The sequence below is a fragment of the Saccopteryx leptura genome, chromosome 3 (genome assembly GCF_036850995.1).
Source record: "Saccopteryx leptura isolate mSacLep1 chromosome 3, mSacLep1_pri_phased_curated, whole genome shotgun sequence".
NCBI lineage: Eukaryota > Metazoa > Chordata > Mammalia > Chiroptera > Emballonuridae > Saccopteryx > Saccopteryx leptura.
Genome location: NC_089505.1, coordinates 274,818,906 through 274,840,017, shown reverse-complemented (window position 1 = coordinate 274,840,017; position 21,112 = coordinate 274,818,906). Strand labels below are relative to the sequence as shown.

Here is a 21,112-nt window from a genome sequence, read left to right as displayed (position 1 = left end):
GTTCGAGACCCCGAGGTCGCTAGCTTGAGCGCGGGCTCATCTGGTTTGAGTAAAGCTCACCAGCTTGGACCCAAGGTCGCTGGCTTGAGCAAGGGGTTACTTGGTCTGCTGAAGGCCCATGGTCAAGGCACATATGAGAAAGCAATCCATGAACAACTAAGGTGTCCCAACGAAAAACTGATGATTGATGCTTCTCATCTCTCTTTGTTCTGTCTGTCTGTCCCTATCTATCCCTCTATCTGACTCTGTCTATAAACAAAACAAAACAAACCCTAAATGTCAGTTGATGAACACAATTCAATATTGATATTCCCTCTTTTCTTCTCTCCTAATTTGTACCCAGATATAGTGAAGATGATCTTTTGGGGGAAGAATATAAGGTTAAAATAGATAACAACTTTTTGGTAAATTTATTTAGTCACTGTCTAGGTTTGGTATTGCTCTTGCTACTAAAGATTGATTCTGCATACATGTTGAAAGAAGTCTTTCTGCACATAATAATGAGGATGTAGTCTCAGGAAGTTTTGGAAGTTACGCTGTGGATAAATTAGTGTGCTATTTACTATTGGGGTTTTTTGGTGTGTATATTGTATAATGTACATGTATCTTTACATTCTGCATATTTTGTTCATCTTGAGACTTGCTATGGGATTCACTTTAATGTTTAGAGTCTTATTGTTACGATTTTTTTGGGAGGAGGGGAGTCAATAACTTCTTTAAGTATCTGATGACCCCTCCACCTACATTTGTACGTGCACAATTTTGCACATATTTTCAGGGTATTCATCAAAGCCCTTTTTATAGGATGCAAGTTAATACCCCTAGTGCCATTTGGGATTTTTTGGGAAAAAGGACTGAGACTGGAAAAGGAAAGTCCTTTACCACTTGTTCTTTACTTTGGGTAAACTGTGGACTTTTTGAAATAGAGTGTTTTGTTTTTGTTTGAATAATATACTTTCTAAGTATGGGATAGAAACAGACATGAGTATGAGGTTGACTAAGATGTTTTTAGAGTTTAAGAAAGCCTCTTACTGCTAGAGGATATTTTAATAAATGTGTTTGACAGAATAGATTGGAGATGCTGCAACCTAAATGGAAAAAAAGAAATTGATGTTTATCATGGGTTCTTCTTTATAGCTGTCCCCACTTTTCCCACCTGTGGGTTTTTACTCAGGGCCTTTTTTTTTTCTTAGACAACTCAGTGCTCCAGGCTCATCTGTCGGGACTCCTTTTCTTCTTTCCCAGCAGACTAAGGTTTCTTTGCCCCATTTCTTCCACCATGAAGCTTTTTCTGTCTTTTTCCCAGTAGATTGTACTTCCTGCCTCCATGAGTGATAAGAGGGGTCTGAAGGGAGAGGAGAAAGTAGAGGAAAATGGTACTGGGAACATTGTCAGGGATGTTTGATCTTTATGGTTAGTTGTCGGGAACCAGTGAAGGTTTCTGATCAAGGGAAGGACAAGATTATAACTGGGTTTTGGAAGGTTTGGAGAGGAGATGTCATGTGACCAGGCATCCTTGCTTGAATGGGGGTATAGGGAGGGTAGGCACCATGTGTCTGCAGTGCTTGGCTCAGTGCTTGGGCACATAGGAAGGGCTCAAAAAAATTTGGTGAATAACTGAAGAATTTCTCCAGACTTTATATATATTTAACCTAGGTCTTAGAGCAGTACTTTTCAAACTGTTTTTTTTTTTTTTTTTACAGATTGAAAGAGGGACAGATAGGGATAGACAGGAAGGGAGAGAGACGAGAAGCATCAATTCTTTGTTGTAGCATCTTAGTTGTTCATTGATTGCTTTCTCATATGTGCCTTGACTGGGGGGCTACAGTGGAGCGAGTGACCCCTGACTCAAGCCAGTGACCATGAAGTTATGTCTATGATCCCACTCTCGAGCCAGCGACCACGCAACTGGATCACTGGGATGAGCCCTAGAGTCCTAGGGCCTTAGAGCTGGATGAATCCTAGCTCAAGCCGTGAGCTTGGGGCTTTGAACCTGGGTCCTCTGCGTCCCAGTCCGACACTCTATCTACTGTGCCACTGCCTGGTCAGGCCAAACTATTTGTGGTAAAGAATTTTCACTATCTCAGACTGTGTAAAATTTTAAAAGGTAGAAAAATTAAGTTTAAAATAGGCTTATAAAAATGCCAGTCCCCATTTTTCATTGTTAGGGTCAATAGCTATAAAATTAACTCTCAAATGCAATATAATACACTTACTCTCAATCCTGTACTCATTTCATTACATGGTAATAATGTGGACTGGGCCTTGGACCACAATTTGGACAGCTCAGCTTTAGAGGGATAATGAGGTTTTGTGTGTGTGTGTGTATATGTGTGTAGTATAGAGGAGTACTGTAGTTGTAAACTACCAAGTAGCCAATTGTGTACATAGTTCAAAAGGAAATATTTATTTTGAAATATGCCCCTCCATCCCAAGCAGGTTTATATGCCTTCCAAGAAAAAAATATGCCTTGATATTCTTGTTTTGGATTTTTAACATGCTTTTGTGTCAAAGAAGACAAAAATGATAAATAGCTTACAATTGGAGTCATTGATAGGTTTTATTTACATGGAATTATTGGCTTGTTCATTTAGCGGATTGCTGGATCATTGCTTCTGGAGGATATATTTGATCATAACATTGTGAAATATAGAAGCACTTCGGTTAGGATTTAATATGATTTCAATTTTAAGGGGCAGTATTTTTACAAGACTATTTTTCATTCTAAAACTGCTGCTGAAGTTCTTAAAATTGACACATTTACTGCAATACATATATATTCTTATTTCTTTATTTTTTGAATATGTCTGTAAGCCTAGAGAAATTCTGAAAATTTGTTTTCAAATGTGTTTGAAAATGGAAATCACAGTAGCTTTTTATTGTGCTCTATGTTTTTACAAGGAACTTTGTAATGAATGATTGACCTTCTTGAAAGCTCTCAGAATTCATAAAGGAGAGTTGGAGCCTGGGCCCCAGCTGCAGTAAATTACAACCTAACTGAGTATTGATTGTATTCTAGACTGTAATCAGAAAGAAATAAGAGCTCCAGTGTTCATAACTTACAGTTTTTAATACTTTCATATGGGAAGGTAAAGTAAGTACTATATACTAAGATTATTGACTATTATGGATTCATAGACTCCCTTGGGCTGGAGAATGCTTTTCCAGGTCATCTGGTCTATTCTGCATGATGGTTGCCCTTTACCTACAGACCTGCATTCATCATCAGTCCAACGTGGGGATATTCAGGAGAGGGGTGGGTGATTTTACTCTGTGCTTCTGGGAGTGGTTTTGGAGGAGATATATTTAACTGTCTTAAGTAAGTTCTGTGGTGGCTGTTGAAGTTTTTGAGATTAGTGTCTCAAAGCTGGTCAGATTTAACTATGTCTGGCTTCATTCATTAAAACGGTCTGATGGCTTTAGTTTAATTGACACCAATAAGTTATTTTATCTTTGGCCTTTTAGTTTCACTTGGAACCTGAACAAATGTCGCTCATCCTTATTTGAATTTTTTAGCTCCGCTTATTCTGCAGTTGTTGGCACAGTGTAAATGAGAACGATTTTATAATTGTGCTATATTTAGTTTTGTTTTATAAACTATTATGACTCTAATATTCAGTACAGATGACTTCTATTTTTCTTATTTCTTAGACTGCAACTGGCAACGTGGAAGCGAAAGTAGTGTGCTTTTATAGACGGCGAGATATTTCCAACACGCTTATAATGCTTGCAGACAAGCATGCTAGTAAGTTAATTGTTTTTTTTTCTTGGATTAATAAAATGTTTTTAAGTCTTTCATTTTCCATGAGGTGAGGAAAAATACTTTTTTGTTACCTGTAGCCTTTTGCCTTCTCGTTTATCTTTCTGTTAGTTTAGATGGGAATACGTTTTGAGTGGAGTTTGGTTTTAGTATATTTTTTTTATGTTGCATTTGTATGTTTCTTCATTAGTCAGAATGTTGAAATATCAGTCTTTGCAAGTAGGCTTTAGCAGGCAGACAGGGCAGTGTTTTTCCATCTCTCATTTTCGATGGTGGTTTACGTTTACAAGTATGAGGAAATTTATACGTCATTGGTATTTTCTAGGAAGACTTTGTTTTCCCTCTCTGTATAACTTGGCAATATTTACATTTATAAAAATTTTGAGTATTTGTCCTTGGCTGGATAGCTCAGTTGGTTAGAGTAGTGGTCCCCAACCTTTTTTGGGCCACGGACTGGTTTAATGTCAGAAAATATTTTCATGGACCGGCCTTTAGGGTCGGACGGATAAATGTATCATGTGACCGAGACAAGCGTCAAGAGTGAGTCTTAGACGGATGTAACAGAGGGAATCTGGTCATTTTAAAAAAATAAAACATCGTTCAGACTTAAATATAAATAAAACGGAAATAATGTAAGTTATTTATTCTTTCTCTGTGGACCAGTACCAAATGGCCCATGGACCGGTACTAGTCCGCGGCCCGGGGGTTGGGGACCACTGGGTTAGAGCATCATCCCGATATGCAAAGGTTATGGGTTTGATCCTCGGTCAGGGCACATACAGGAACAGATCGATGTTTCTGTCTCTCTTTCTCCTTTCTCTCTGAAAAATCAATAAATAAAATAAAAATAAATAAGAATTTCGAGTATTTATTATGTGTTTATAGTATTTGATATGTATTAAAAAACTGCTAGAAAAAGAAATGCAAAGTGATGTTTAGATACGCATTCCTGTAGATAACAACTTTGAGTATTTCTTTAAAAAAATTCTTTTTAAATTTAAATATAGTTAGTGTATATCTGAGCACTTGCTTATAGTATAATCTGTATTGTGTCTTTTTGTCCAATCAACAGCTTTAATGTATTTTAGCACTTTTATTTATTTTCTGTTTACTGAGAGGAGGAGAGGCAGAGAGAGACTCTCACATGTGCCCTGACCAGGATCCACCCAGCAAGCCCACTAGGGGGTGATGCTCTGCCCATCTGGGACCCTTGCTCTGTTGCAACTGGAGCCAATTTTTTTAGTGCCTTAGGAGGAGACCATGGAGCCTTCCTCAGTTCCCAGTGCCAACTGGCTCTAATTGAGCCATGGCTTCAGGAAGGGAGGAGAAGAGAGAGAGAGGGAGAGAGAGAGAGAGAAGTGAGAGAGAGAGAGAAGTGAGAGGGGGAGGGGTGGAGAAGCAGATGGGCGCTTCTCCTGTGTGCCCTGACTGGGAATCGAACCCAGGACATCCATACGCTGGGCCGACACTCTACCACTGAGCCAACTGACCAGGGCTACCACCTTTGTTTTATTTTAAAACAAACACAATCGTAAAAGGGTGATTTAAATTTTAAGAATACATGCTTTATTTTGAAAACCATTTTTTAGTTTAATACTATGATCTATAATGAGTCTTGGGGATCCTGAAACTTCAGAAGTGATGTAGTAATGGGTAGGGGAGGCTGTTGTTTTTGTGCACAGGTTTGTTTTCTCTGTTGGCTTGAGAATTATTTTCTCATTGTGTTGCCTATTTATTTATTTATTTATTTATTTATTTTTATTTTTCTCTCTAAGTGAGAGGAAGGGAGATAGAGAGACAGATTCCCAAATGCGTTTCAACTAGGATCCACCTGCAACCCCGTCTGGGGCTATGCTGGCAACCGAGTTATTTTTAGCTCCTGAGGCAGAAGCTCCCTGAAGCCGCTCTCAGCTCCTGGGACCGATGCACTTGAACCAATCAAACCATGGTTGTGGGAGGAGAGGGGAGAGGGGAGAGAGAGAGAGAGAGAGAGAGAGAGAGAGAGAGAAAGGGAAAGGCAGAGGGAGAGGGAGAGGGAGAGGGAGAGGGAGAAAGAGGGAGAGAAGCAGATGGTCACTTCTCCTGTGTGCCTTGATCTGAAATTGAACCTGGTACATCCACACACCAGGCCGACACACTGCCACTGAGCCAACTGGCCAGGGCCTTGTGTTGCCGGTTTAAACAGGCAGATTAGTTGTCTGTGTTCTGCTATATAGTTCATAGTGTTTTTTAATTCCTTTTTATTTTTGTTTAGAAAGTATTCATTATGATATGGGTTGTATAATATTTGAAAATGATGTATTGACAGAATCAGGGCATTCATATTTGTTCCTCATGTCTGAGACCAAAATAATTGTTTTGTTTCAAATGAAAGTGAGTTTATTAATGAAGCAGTAAGATAGAGAATGGGCTACTCCACAGAGTAGCCAAAATAATTACTTATTAAAATGATGTACTAATCAGTTATCTTAGCTGTAGCCAAAATCTGTAAATTCAATGTGTTAGGAAAGTGTCTATGTAAAATTATTTGGATTTTGTTCACCATTTACAACATAAACTTAAGCTCATAAGTGTTTCATTTATATTCATATATATATTTGTATTCATATATATTTTAAATTTATTTATTTATTTATTTATTTATTTATTCTTTTCCAAGTGAGAGGAGGGGAGATAGAGAGACAGACTCCGGCATGCGCCACAACTGGGATCCACCTGGCAACCCCTGTCTGGGGCGGATGCTCTGCCCATCTGGGGCCATGCTTGCAACTAAGCTATTTTTAGCACTGGAGGAGGAGGCTCCATGGAGCCATCTTCAGCACTTGGGGCTGATGTGCTTGAACCAATTGAGCAATGGTTGTGGGAAAGAAAGAGAGAAAGAGAAGGGGGAGGGATGAAGAAGCAGATAGTTGTGTTTCATGTGCCCTGACCAGGAATTGAACCTGGGACATCCACACACTGGGCCAATGCTTTACCACTGAGCCAATTAGCCAGGGCCAGTTGAGTTTAATATAGCTGTTAATGTAGCTTCTTCTTTTTTTTTTTTTGTATTTTTCTGAAGTGAGAAATGGGAAGGCAGAGGGACAGATTCCCGCATGCGCCTGACCAGGATCCTCCTAGCATGCCCATTAGGGGGTGATACTCTGCCCACCTGGGGCGTTGCCCCATTGCAACTGAGCATTTCTAGCACCTGAGGCAGAGGCCATGGAGCCATTCTCAGCACCAGAGCCAGCTTTGCTCCAATGGAGCCTTGGCTGTCGGAGGGGAAGAGAGACAGAGAGGAAGGAGAGGGGGAGGGGTGGAGAAGCAGATGGGCGCTTCTCCTGTGTGCCCTGGCTGGAAATCAAACCCTGGACATCCACATGTCGAGCTGATGCTTTACGACTAAGCCAACCAGCCAGGGCCAGTTGAGTTTAATTTAGCTGTTAATGTAGCTTCCTTTTTTAAATGTAGTTTCTTAAATTATTACTGCAAGGGTAGTGAAATATAAAGATTGTTAAGGGATTTGCCTACTGTTCATGGTGGGTCTCATCATGCCTGTACCCTGGGGCTATTTTAGGCTTGCATATATAAAAAATCAGTTTTTTCAGAATTGATTTGCTCTTGTTATTGAGTCATAGAAACTGAATTTTAAGAAACTTAAGAATCAATCAAATTATGTACTGGGGGTCGTGCAGTTTAGAGAAAGACCTGGGTTCAGATTCTGGTTTGCTACTTGCTGCTTAACTTCTCCCTTATTTCCATTTCCTCATCTGTAAAATAGGATGGAAAAAATCTCCTCATTTTATGTCATATATATTTTCCCACAGTTAAAAAAAATAAGGGAAAAAATTTTGCCAGTGTTGATATGAGGATTATGTGATCTAAAGAAGGGCTCATAATGGGTGTTTAAAAACTGTCAGTTGGCCTGATCTGTGGTGGTGCAGTGGATAAAGTGTCCACCTGGAATGCTGAGGTCGCTGACTCAAAACCCCAGGCTTGCCTGGTCAAGGCACATACAGGAAGCAACTACTATGAGTTGATGCTTCCTGCTTCTCTCTCTCTCTCTCAAAAATCAAATCTCAAACAAACAAACTAAAAACCTGTCAGTTGGTTTTTCTATGTCCTCATTAATTGTAATGCATTTCTCTTTGGGTGGATTGCATTTACCTGTTTTCACTCATTTATTGATAGGCCTTAGTATGCAGGAGTTAGAGGTATCTTTCTATGTTTCTGTTGGTATTGACTAAAACTTAAGGTGGGAAGAACTAATAAAATTGCATGAATAGTTCATGTTTTATAAAGAGGTTTATGGGAGGATTAATGGAATGTCATATGTTAGAAAGATTACATAATTGGAATCCTGAGTGTGGATGCCACTTAATTTTCCTGAGCCTTAGTTTATCCATTTAAGAAACTTGTCATTATGGACTTCTTAAAGCTTTTATTACAGAAAATTTCAGACATACAAAAGTTATTAATATATGACCAATTGATTTCATCTAGACCAGATTTTCTTTTTCTTTTTTTTTTTTTTTTTTGTATTTTTCTGAAGCTGGAAACGGGGAGGCAGTCAGACAGACTCCCGCATGCGCCTGACCGGGCTCCACCCGGCACGCCCACCAGGGGGCGATGCTCTGCCCATCCGAGGCGTCGCTCTGTCGCGACCAGAGCCACTCTAGCGCCTGGGGCAGAGGCCAAGGAGCCCCAGTGCCTGGGCCATCTTTTGCTCCAGTGGAGCCTCAGCTGCGGGAGGGGAAGAGAGAGACAGAGAGGAAGGAGAGAGGAAGAGGTGGAGAAGCAGATGGGTGCCTCTCCTGTGTGCCCTGGCCAGGAATCGAACCCGGGACTTCTGCACGCCAGGCCAGCGCTCTACCACTGAGCCAACCGGCCAGGGCCTCTTTTTTTTTTTTTTTTTTTTAAAGAAGAAAAGGAGAATCTATCCAGTCTTTTCTCTTTTTAAAATTTATTTAATTTACTGATTTTAGGGAGAGAGAAGGGGGGGAGAAACATCAATTTGTTGTTACACTTATTTATGCCTTTATTGGTTGATTCTTGTTTGTGCCCTTATTGGGATTGAACCTACAAGCTTGGCTTATGGGAATGACACACTAACCAACTGAGCAACCCGATCCGGGTAGACCAGCGATTTTCAACCTTTTTCATCTCATGGCACACATAAACTAATTACTAAAATTCTGCAGCACACACAAAAATTTTTTTTTGCTGGTCTGACCCAAAAAACAAAGTAGGTATAATTTTGATCAATTGAAAAAAAAAGTAATTGCTTCCCTTTTTTGCTTCAAAGTGACTTTTTTTTCTGTAAAAAATCAGGTGGTACAACAAATCAGTGTCTCTCCCCAATTCTTCTCTCTCTAAAATCAATTAAAAAAAGGGAAAAGGGTATTCGAACCAGATGGCTATTGTTGTTCGTGTTGGTTGTTGTCACCTTTTTATTTGACAACCTAAGGGAAAAGAGGTAAGTTTCCCTTGCTCCATAGTCAGGTATCGCATGTATTATGTGGCACAGCAGTTGAAAATGGCTGATCTAGACCCCTGCTCATTTGCTTTATTATTTTGAAGTTCATCAGAGAAATGTTACCATTTCATCTGTAAATACCTCAGTATGTATTTCTAAAAGATATAGCCTCATTCAAACTTACAGGGAATGTCAAGAATATATAAGGAACTCCCATGTGCCCTATACCCAGATTTAGCAAAAATAAATTTGCCCTTGTTGATTTTGTCATTGTAAATTATATACATTTTTTTCTGAACAATTTGAGAATAAGTTGGAGGTTTCAGTGTGTTTTTCCTAAATGCAAGGACATTATTTTATATAACCACAGTATTGTAAACAAATCAGGAAATCTAATATTTACACAAAACTATTATCTCATTCACAATCCTTATTCAAATTTCAAGTCTCTATAGTGTTCTTTATAGCTTTAAATATTTTTTGTTGATCTACAATAAAATTCAGTCTCACACATTGTATTTTACTGTCAGATCTCCTTTATATGAAACCAGTTCCTCAGTCTTTGTGGGTTTTTTGTTTTAACCTTAATATATTTGGAGAAAACAGGCAAGTTATTTTATAGAATATGGCTCATATTGTATTTGTCTAATGTTTCCTTATGATAGATACAGGTTATGTATAATATTTTTGTAGGGATGCCAAGGAAATGATGTGTTCTCAGTGTATTGTATTAGGAGGCATGTGATTTGGGTTATCCTAATATTAGTGATGTTAGATTTGATGACTTTTTATTTTATTTTTAATTTTTCCATTGATTTGGGGGAGGGGATAGAGAGGCATCAACTCGTTTCACTTAGTTCCATCTAGTTGTGTACTCATTTGCTTTTTGTATGTGCCTTGACCAGGGGTTGAACCCACAACCTCTGGCATGCTGGGTCAATGATCTATCCACTGAACTACCTGGCCATGAATTGGTTAAGGTGGTGTCCTTTTGTATACTGTAAGTTATTTGAGGGGAGATATTTGGTAACTATATAAATATCTTGTTTTTGGTCAAACTTTAACCTACTTGTTTTAGCATCCATTAATCATTTAGAATTCTGTAAACATTGGTATCTTTAATATCTAATTAGTTTTCACATTTCTCCTTTTATGATATTTTTTCTGTTTTATAGTTTGGTTAAAATGGGATCTAACTAAGATTAATAGATTATGATTCGTTGATAGGACTCAAATCTCTTTCCCTTTGTCCATCAGTTTTTAAAAATTGAGATGTAATTTACATAGCATAAAATTTGTTCTTTTAGAGTATACAGTTTAGTGGCTTAGAGGTTTTTAGTATATATACCAAGGTGTATAACCATCACCATTGTCTAATTTCAGAATATTTTCATCACCTCGAAAAGAAACCAGTTACTCTTCATTCCCCTTTTCTCTCAGCCTCTGGCATCCATCGATATACTTTTAGTCTGTAGATGGTTCTGGACATTTCATATAAACGGAATCATGCAATATTTTTTTTTCTGTATCTGGCTATTTTTTTTTAACAGCATAATGTTTTCAAGGCTCTTTCATACTATAGCGTGAATTCCTTCATTCCTTTTTATAGCTGAATGATAACCCATTGGATGAATATACCACATTTTATTCATCAATTGATGGACATTTGGATTGTTTTCACTTTCTGGTTGTTATGATTAATGTGAACATTTATGTATAAGTTCTTTGTGGATGTTATTAAGTCTTTTAATCTGTAGATACACATTCATTCATATTTCCTCTTAGTATTTTGTTGAAGACACTAGGTTGTTCATCCTGTAGACTTTCCTTTGGCCTGGAATTTGTTTACTGAATCTGTGTTGCATCCTTCACCGTGTTCTCTGTATATGGATAATTAGATCCAGATTGTAGAGGCTCTAAGTCCAGAATTTTTTTTGGCAGGGGAATTAGGGGTTGCAGGATTACTTCATAGTTAGTATTGTATACTTCTTTATGTATTACTTCATAAGGTCCACAATGTATTATTGTTGCCTGTCTCTGTTTTTAAAAACTATTTACTTTGACATAATTTTAGGTTGATAGAAAAATTCTTAAAAACATAGCCAAGAATTCCTATATGCCCTCCAACCAAATTTCTCAAATGTTAACATCTCACTATATGTATTAGTATTTTTGAACTATTTGAAAGTACATTGAAGACATATTTTCCCTGTATCTTCAAGAATGAGGGCATTCTATGCCCTGGCTGGATAGCTCAGTTGGTTAGGGCATCATCCCGAAGCGCAGAGGTTGCTAGTTTGATCCCCAGTCAGGACACATATAGGAGCAGATCAGTGTTCCTCTCTCTCTCAAATTGATACAATAAACATTTTTAAAAAAAGAAAGAACAGGACATTCTCTTATCTAACTTCAACGTGTTGATACTCTAATCCAGGGGTCCCCAAACTACAGCCCGTGGGCCCCATGCGGCCCCCTGAGGCCATTTATCTAGCCCCCCCACTTCCGGAAGGGGCACCTCTTACATTGGTGGTCAGTGAGAGGAGCACAGGATGTGGATGCTGTATGCGGCGTCGCTCACGTACAGTACTACTTCCAGTGACGCGGGACGCACGCATCACGGCTCCAGAAGCGCGTCTTATCACTTGTTACGGCTAGCAGTGACAAATATGGAACTGGACATTGACTATCTCATTAGCCAGAAGCAGGCCCATAGTTCCCATTGAAATACTGGTCAGTTTGTTGATTTAAATTTACTTGTTCTTTATTTTAAATATTGTATTTGTTCCCGTTTTGTTTTTTTACTTTAAAATAAGATATGTGCAGTGTGCATAGGGATTTGTTCATAGTTTTTTTTATAGTCTGGCCCTCCTACGGTCTGAGGGACAGTGAACTGACCCCCTGTGTAAAAAGTTTGGGGACCCCTGCTCTAATCTGTATACTTATTTAGATTTTGTAGAATTTTTTTTTTTTTTTTTTTTTTTTTGGTATTTTTCTGAAGCTGGAAACAGGGAGAGACAGTCAGACAGACTCCCGCATGCGCCTGACCGGGATCCACCCGGCACGCCCACCAGGGGCGATGCTCTGCCCACCAGGGGGCGATGCTCTGCCCCTCTGGGGCGTCGCTCTGCCGCGACCAGAGCCACTCTAGCGCCTGGGGCAGAGGCCAAGGAGCCATCCCCAGCGCCCGGGCCATCTTTGCTCCAATGGAGCCTCGGCTGTGGGAGGGGAAGAGAGAGACAGAGAGGAAGGAGGGGGCAGGGGTGGAGAAGCAAATGGGCGCTTCTCCTATGTGCCCTGGCCGGGAATCGAACCCGGGTCTCCCGCATGCCAGGCCAACGCTCTACCGCTGAGCCAACCGGCCAGGGCCACCAGTTCATTTTTAAAAAATTTATTTATTCATTTTAGAGAGAGAGAGAAACATTGATTTGTTCTACTTATTTATGCATTCATTGATTGATTCTTATTAAAATTTTTTATTTATTAGAGAGGAAGAGGGGGAGGGAGAGAGAGAGAGAGAGAGAGAAGGAAACATCAATCTGTTTCTGTATGTGCCCTGACTGGGGATCGAACTGGCAACTTCTGCACATTGGGATGGTGCTCTAACCAACTGAGCTATCCAGGCAGGGTAATTTGGTTGATTCTTGGATGCGTCTTTACCGGGATTGAACCCACAACCCTGGTGTGTTGGGACAACTCTCTAACCAACTGAGCTATCTGGCCAGGGCTCTTTTTCAATTTCATCATAAACTCGATTTGGACATTTGATATTTATTATAAATTATTATTTTATCGATTATTATCCATATTGATACTCAAATTGTCCCATCTTCAGCCAGTGGGGCTTATTTAGGTTGGTTCTTAAGTCATTTTGAAATGATTCCTGTAGTCTTTATCTTACTTGCTTCTGGTATAATAAGATACTCCATTCTTATCTTTCACACTTCTTGCCCCAGACCTCATCTCCGTGGAGCCCTGGTTCCTTTTACTGGGAGATGATCTAAGAGAACACAGTCTGATCATTGGGGGATGGACTCTTGTGAGATAGAGTGGTGCTCTACATAAATTGCCATGCACTTCTAATAGGTTGGACTATTTTGTGGTATATTCCAAATTAAAAGAAATCTGACTTGAGTACTTGTTCCTGATTCTTTTAAGGTAATTTCACTAAAAGCCAATATACATACTTTGTGTTTTAAAGCAATCTTGGTTCTCTTAATCTAATAGAAATGGAATTTTGGATTAAAGAAGTGATGCCAGTTTAGGATGGACATATTTCTGAGGACTGCTGGACTTTTCCAAAATGAAGAATTTCATCGGGACTCTATGTGGCCTTTGTCATATTTTAGATGTTTTTGATGTATTGCATACCTTTGTATTGTGATTTCTAAAAAATAAAGCTTTAGGAAGTTAAATCATCTTTCACCCTGTTAGTCAAAAGGTAAAGTATTCACTATACTTAACATCTCCCTTCCTTCCTTGGAATTTTCTTCTCAAGGTGATTTTTTTTTTTTTTTTTTGTGACAGAGAGAAAGAGACAGAGGGACAAAAGGGACAGACAGGAAGGGAGACAGATGAGAAGCATCAGTTCTTTGTACAGTGCCTTAGTTGTTCATTGATTGCTTTCTTATATGTGCCTTGACTAGGGGGGGGGAGCTACAGCAGAGGGAGTGACTCCTTGTTCAAGCCAGTGACCTTGGGCTGAAGCTAGCAACCTTGGGCCTCAGGGTAGCGACCTTTGGGCTCAAGCCAGCGAGCGACCCTGCTCTCAAGCTGGTGAACCTATTATGCTCAAGGTAGATGAGCCCTCGCTCAAGCTGGTCAGACTAGAGTTTCAAACCTGGGTCCTCCGTGTCCCAGTCTGATGCTCTATCCACTGCGCCACCACCTGGTCATGTTTTTCTCAAGTTTTCAGTTGTGTCACTTACACTGAAGTTGTGACATAGGGAAAAATGGAATGAATGAGAATAGTTCTTTTACTTAACAGTGCTTGTATTCTGTTTGTCCCTGCTTTTTCATGCTAACATACACATTCTTGGAACTTTGTGGAGAGAAGATGGACAGGAAGATTTATTTATACCTACTTAGAATTATAAACAACCAGAATGAGCTGTTGGAGAGAATTGGGGATCAGCTGGTCCTGCCTATGTTAAGTTTTCTTCACATAGTTTATCTATGTACTGATATTTTTGTGTTACTATAAGTAGAATCAGAAAGTGGTGTTGACTGTTCTTGAAATTTTAAGTAATGAGGCATTTTTAGGATATAGTAATATTATTAGGCAGTAAGGTTATCATGTTTCATGTAAATGGTGAGGTAACTTCTATACATAGTTCTTATCACATTCTGTTCTAAGTTATTATGTTCTTATGAAATGTTTTGGTAACTTTGTTTTTTAAGATTCATGCCATTTATGATTCAAATTATTAAAATATGTAGAATATTTAATATGTTTTATGGTTTTGGGACTAAAACGGGATTTTATAAAAGAATTGGCACCTTTCCTGATCATGCGGTAGAGCAGTGGATAGAGCATCGAACTGGGATGTGGAGGACCCAGGTTTGAAACCCTGAGGTCACTGGCTTGAGCGTGGGCTCACCGGCTTGAGCATGGGCTCACTGGCTTGAGCACGGGGTTGCTGGCTTGAGCATGGGATCATAGACATTACCCCATGGTTGTTGGCTTGAGCCCAAAGGTCGCTGGCTTGAAGCCCAAGGTCACTGGCTTGAGCAAGGGGTCACTTGCTCTGCTGTAGCCCCCTTCCCCTGGTCAAGGCACCTATGAGAAAGCAACAGTGAACAACTAAGGAGACTAAGGAGCCGCAACAAAGAATTGATGCTTCTTGTCTCTCTCCCTTCCTATCTGTCTCTGTCTCTCTCTGTCAAAAAAAAAAAAAAAAAAAAAAAAAAGAAAAAGAAAAAAAGAAAAAAGAATTGACACCTTTTAAAAAAAGATTTAGAATCACTAATCACAATTGATTGTTACTTCCAAGTACTGAAATTGGACATTTTGAATACATCTGCTCTCCTGGCCTTGACACATAGTTTGTGCTTTCTGAGTGCTCAGTGTAAGGTTCTTTAGTGTTGGAGACATGGTCTTGATCGTTTTTGCAGCCTTCATGTATCTTGTTCATTATAGTTGCTCCACAAGTGTTTGTAGCTGTGAAGTTACCAGGGGAACAAGTCTGAAGGACAGCCAAACTTCTAATTGCTTTGTTTTAGCATCTTGGTTGGCTGAAAAGAATCCATGGTGGTTTTCAGACATGATCCTCAGATTCTTTAACATTCTTTTCATTGATAGGTGGGATCCATGTCTTCTCTTGAATGTGTGTGGGTTGTGACCATTATAGCATGGTGGAAGTAGTGCTGTGTCAGTCCCAGGGCTAGGTCACAAAAGCCTAAGCAGCTTCTTTCTGGTTCTGTTGAAATGTTTGCTCAGAGGTTATTCCTGCTTGGAATTCAGCCGCCATCCTTTGAGAAGACTAAATCACATGGAAGAGCCATGTGTAGGTCCTATGGTTAAGAGTCCTAGCTGAGCCCAGGTGCCAGATGTGGTTGAAGGAGCCACCACCTGACTCATCCTCTGCCATTTGAGTTCCTGTTGAGGCACAACAAGACTTCTTTCTTTCTTGAAGATTTTAAAAAGAGGAGAGAAAGGAGGGGAGAAGCAGGAAGCATCAACTTGTGTGCCTTGACTGAGCAAGCCCAGGGTTTCAAACTGGCGACCTCAGCATTCCAGGCCAACATTTTATCCACTGCTCCACCACAGGTCAGGCTAGGCACAAGACTGTGTTGTGCCCTGTCTGAATTCCTTACCTGTGAATAAAATAAAATAATTTTGTGTCCCTATGTTTTGGGGTGATTTGTCACTGGACAATAATTGACTGAAACAGGATCTTAATAGATTTTATGTTTTTGTGTATTGTTAATGACAATTTAGAATTAATATCTAAGCTTATGACTGACTACTAAAAGTATCTAATGAACTATTAGCTTTGTATAAGTAAACCTCATTTTCTTTTGACAAATTGACTAAATAAAGAGATTTCACAGTGATGCCTTACACTGAATAGTTTTCTTATCAATGATTTTTGACCATAGTGAGTATAAGTCAGGGAAATTGCCCTCTTTATATTTCTGAAATGAAATTCATGTATAATATACCTGTATATGTAATGTAAAGAAAACCCTCAATATTAGGTTATAACTGAAATATAAATGAGGAAAATTTATAAAGAAATAGAATATTCTACAATAATATAATATATAATTTAATAGGATCACATGTACTGTATTCCACTATGTGTAAATTCTGGGCATGGCTAAAGTGGAAAACATAATGAAATTGTGAAAGACGTGTATGCATTGAATCACAGGCATTTATAAATTAGACTGATATGTTGAATTAGGAATGCTAATATTGGTTGAGATTTTCTCATAAATAAAATGGAATTAGCTCTAGTCTCAGGTAACAAAATCATGTTTTTACCTATATAGATATCCAGATGGACATTTGAAAGTCATTTGAATCAGGTCTTTGGTACTTAAATATCCATCAGATATCTGACATCCTTGTCTTTTGTCTGTGAAATATTATACTACTCTCATGTGGTGCTCTCCCCCCTTTTCAAAGCCACATTAGAGTGTGGACTAGCGATCATTCAAAAACCACTGCACTTCCCTTTCCGGGTGACTCAGTCATCACAGTGGGCCAAGGTTGTGGGTTTGATCCCCAGTCAGAGCACATATGAGAGGCAAACAGTGAGTGCACAATTACATGAAAAACTAGGTGGAGTAATGAACTAGTGCTTCTTTTTCTCTTTCTTTTTCTCCCTCACCCTCTCTCAAATCCGTAGAAGAATTTTAAATGCTAAAAAAAAAAGCACTAAACTCAGTATTATGTGTCTCTCTTATTGACTCATATATTAGCTATCATTTGTCATAATGCTGACAACATAGAAGTTACCCAGTATGTTTAAATTAAAAAAAGGTCTTGGAATTTCCTCTAATTTCTAAAAATTAGAGACTAAAGTTTCAAGCAATTAAAAAATTAAAATTACTTATATTCGGCTAGGATTGATACTGTCTTGACCTGAGAGAATTTGGCAATACCTAGCAAAATTAAAACTCATTATTCCATTTCATTACAGCATGGTAATCACAGACAAGTACTCAAGTGAATGTACCTTTGTAACAACAAAAATTAAAAAATAAGAGACAATTTAGTGTCCAACAATAGGGCATTAAACTAAACTTTGTTTACTGTATATGTTCTGGAAACCTTGCAGCTATTTAAATGAACATAGACATATCAGCATAGACAGGTGCCACAATACAGTGTGTCTGTAAAGTCATGGTGCACTTTTGACCGGTCACAGGAAAGCAACAAAAGATGATAGGAATGTGAAATCTGTACCAAATAAAAGGAAAACTCTCCCAGTTTCATACCTACTCAGTGCAGTTCGATGTGGGCTCATGCACAGATTTTTTAGGGCTCCTTAGGTAGCTATCCCGTATAGCCTCTACAGACTCATCACTGTACAGACTCATCACTGACTGATGGCCTACTAGAACGGGGTTTCTCCACCAAACTGCCGGTTTCCTCCAACTGCTTATCCCACCGAGTAATGTTACTCCCATGTGGTGGCGATTCATTATAAACGTGCCGATATTCATGTTGCACTTTGGTCACGGATTCGAATATAGCGAGCCACAGAACACACTTAACTTTCCTCTGTACTGTCCACATCTCGACTGGTATGGCCGTGGGCTGCTCCGCTGTATACACGGTGTTACGTCATCTGCGTATGCATACATGCTGCCACATCATCCTACAGAAACTGGGAGGGTTTTCCTTTTATTTGGTGCAGATTTCACATTTCTACCGTCTTTTGTTGCTCTCCTGTGACTAGTCAAAAGTGTACCATGACTTTTTTTGTTTTATTTTGTATTTTTCTGAAGTTGGAAAGGGGGAGGCAGTCAGACAGACTCCCTCATGTGCCCGAGCGGGATCCACCCGGCATGTCCACCAGGGAGCGATGCTCTGTTGCAACCAGGGCCATTCTAGCGCCTGAGGCAGAGGCTGTGGAGCCATCCTCAGCGCCCGGGCCAACTTTGCTCCAATGGAGCCTCGGCTGTGGGAGGGGAAGAGAGAGACAGAGAGGAAGGAGAGGGGGAGGGGTGGAGAAGCAGATGGGCGCTTCTCCTGTGTGCCCTGGCCGGGAATCAAACCTGGGGCTCCTGCATGCCAGACTGATGCTCTATCTCTGAGCCAACCGGCCAGGGCCAAAAGTGCACCATGACTTTACGGACACACTATATATACTTGAATTAAATAGATAAATATATAAGATATAACCCCAATTTTGAAACAAATATATAAAAGGTAAAATTTTATAGATACTTATATGTGACTTTCTGTACACACACATATGCACACATATATACATACACAAACACACACTTGTAGGAGGCATATACATATTGATCCTACAGAACAACAGTTGTAAAGAAGGAAGAACAATCAGAATAAGGAAGTGGGGAACTTAAAAATGGTAATTGAAATAAAATAATGAATAGAAGGGCTGAATAATAAAGACACTGAAGGGTTTAAGTAATACAAATAAATGAGGAAGAGGGAGAAATTATTAAAAAGCACATTTCCCCAGAGATAAGGTACACATATCTTTAGATTAGATATAAAAAAGGGACAGAACTTTATTTCAGAGCACCAAAGATAAAGTGAAGAATCCTATAACCTTCTGAGAGCGAAAGTTATCAATAAAGGAATGAGTATCAAGATTTCTTAGTTTCGTAGTTGTGGCACTTTAGTTGTAGAAGAACAAATTTATTTAAGGGAAGAATTCACTAACAGTGTGAACAACTAAAGAAAGGTATTTTTCAACACACAAAAGTATAACATAAATCAATAATTCAGGAATAAAATTCTAGGTTATTAGAACATTAAATGGAGAAGAAAAGTAAAGGCCTTCTAAAAATCTGGTATTTTGGGGAAAGGGAAGATTATAGGTATTGTTTATTATGTTGCTAGAAAGTTCATATGGCTTATATAATTTAAGGATGACCATTGGAAGGATATAGATAAATAATTTGATTTTACTTATTTATGTTACTAGATTAATAGATGAATTTAAAATGATTATAAATATGCCCTCACTCAACCGAAGAGGGAAAAATAACAATATGTTAAATATGAGATGACCAAAATGGGCCCTAGCCTTTTAGGTCATCATCCAAAACACCAAGGTTGTAGGTTCGATCCCCAGCAGGGCACATATGGGAAGCCATCAATGAATGATCAACTAAGTAGAATAACAAATGAATGCTTCTCTCTTTCTCTACCCCTCCCTCCCCCTCTCTCCCACCTTCCTCTGCCGCCTTCCTCTCCCTTCTTTTCTCTGACTCTCTAAAAGTAATCAATAAAAACAAATAAAATAAAAATGAAAACGATAACCAGAATGACCAGAATGAGTCATAACATGTTCATTACAGAAATATGAATGAAATAAATTCTGTTAAAAGGTGGACTGTTAATTCATAACATTTGTTTATAAATGAGGCCTAAAGAAAATTTTAATAAATACCAGAAGCAAGAGCTGCACAAAAAGCATTCTGTCTACAAAACAATGAAGTAAACAATTAACAATTAAAGGAAAACAAGCCATGTTACTGTACACTTTGGAAATCTAAGGAAATGCTTATAAGTAGCTTTTCTGCAAAAATAAAGCTTTTATTGCTGAAATAAAATCTGCAGCTGTGATTTCAAACCACAAGTCTTTAAAACTTGTAGGATAAATCAACAGTGATAACTCAGAAGAAAATTGAAAGTCTTCAAAGCAACCTTTGAAAAAAAAATGACTAAAAATAATTATTAAAGCAGATAGAGGAGAAAAATAAATAGAAAAGAATTATATATAATAAAAGCAAAAATTAGGCCCTGGTCGGTTGGCTCAGTGGTAGAGCGTCGACCTGGCATGCAGAAGTCCCGGGTTCGATTCCCGGCCAGGGCACACAGGAGAAGCGCCCATCTGCTTCTCCACCCCTCCCCCTCTCCTTCCTCTCTGTCTCTCTCTTCCCCTCCCGCAGCCGAGGCTCCACTGGAGCAAAGATGGCCCAGGCGCTGGGGATGGCTCCTTGGCCTCTGCCCCAGGCGCTACAGTGGCTCTGGTCGCGGCAGAGCGATGCCCCGGAGGGGCAGAGCATCGCCCCCTGGTGGGCAGAGCGTCGCCCCCTGGTGGGCGTGCCGGATGGATCCCGGTCGGGTGCATGTGGGAGTCTGTCTGACCGTCTCTCCCTGTTTCCAGCTTCAGAAAAATACAAAAAAAAAAAAAAAAAAAAAAAAGCAAAAATTAATAAAATAAGGGAAATGTAGAAGTTACAAGATCAGAAGACATTTCTTTAAGATATTGTAAATGCCTGTATTTTTACCAAATTAATCTTTAATGAAATTCCAATCAAAATCATTTTTATTTTTGTATTTTTCTGAAGTTAGAAGCGGGGAGGCAGTCAGACTCCCCCATGCACCTGACCAGGATCCACTCGGCATGCCCTTCAGGCGGTGATGCTCTGCTCATCTGGGGCATTGCTCAGTTGCAGCTGGAGCCATTCTAGTGCCTGAGGTGGCGGCCATCGAGCCATCCTCAGCACCCGGGCCAACTTTGTTCCAATGGAGCCTTGGCTGCAGGAGGGGGAGAGAGAGATAGAGAGAAAGGAGAAAGGGAAGGGTGGAGAAGTAGATGGGTGCTTGTCCTGTATGTCCTGACCAGGAATTGAACCCGGGACTTCCACACGCCAGGCAGACGCTCTACCACTGAGCCAACTGGCCAGGGCCACCAATCAGAATCTTTTTTTTTTTTTTTTTTGTGGCAGAGATAGAG

The 21,112-nt window shown here is 39.5% G+C and overlaps 1 protein-coding gene across 10 annotated transcripts in view; it reads left to right on the top strand.

The window, feature by feature from the left end:
- The window catches only part of MTA3 (metastasis associated 1 family member 3), a 244,599-nt gene that overhangs the window by 61,623 nt on the left and 161,864 nt on the right, over nucleotides 1-21,112 (top strand). For all 10 annotated transcript variants that reach the window (XM_066378409.1, XM_066378406.1, XM_066378405.1 and 7 more), the window contains exon 3: nucleotides 3,652-3,745. In XM_066378409.1, the coding sequence (XP_066234506.1) occupies nucleotides 3,652-3,745 (94 nt within the window). The remainder of the gene's footprint in view (nucleotides 1-3,651; nucleotides 3,746-21,112) is intronic.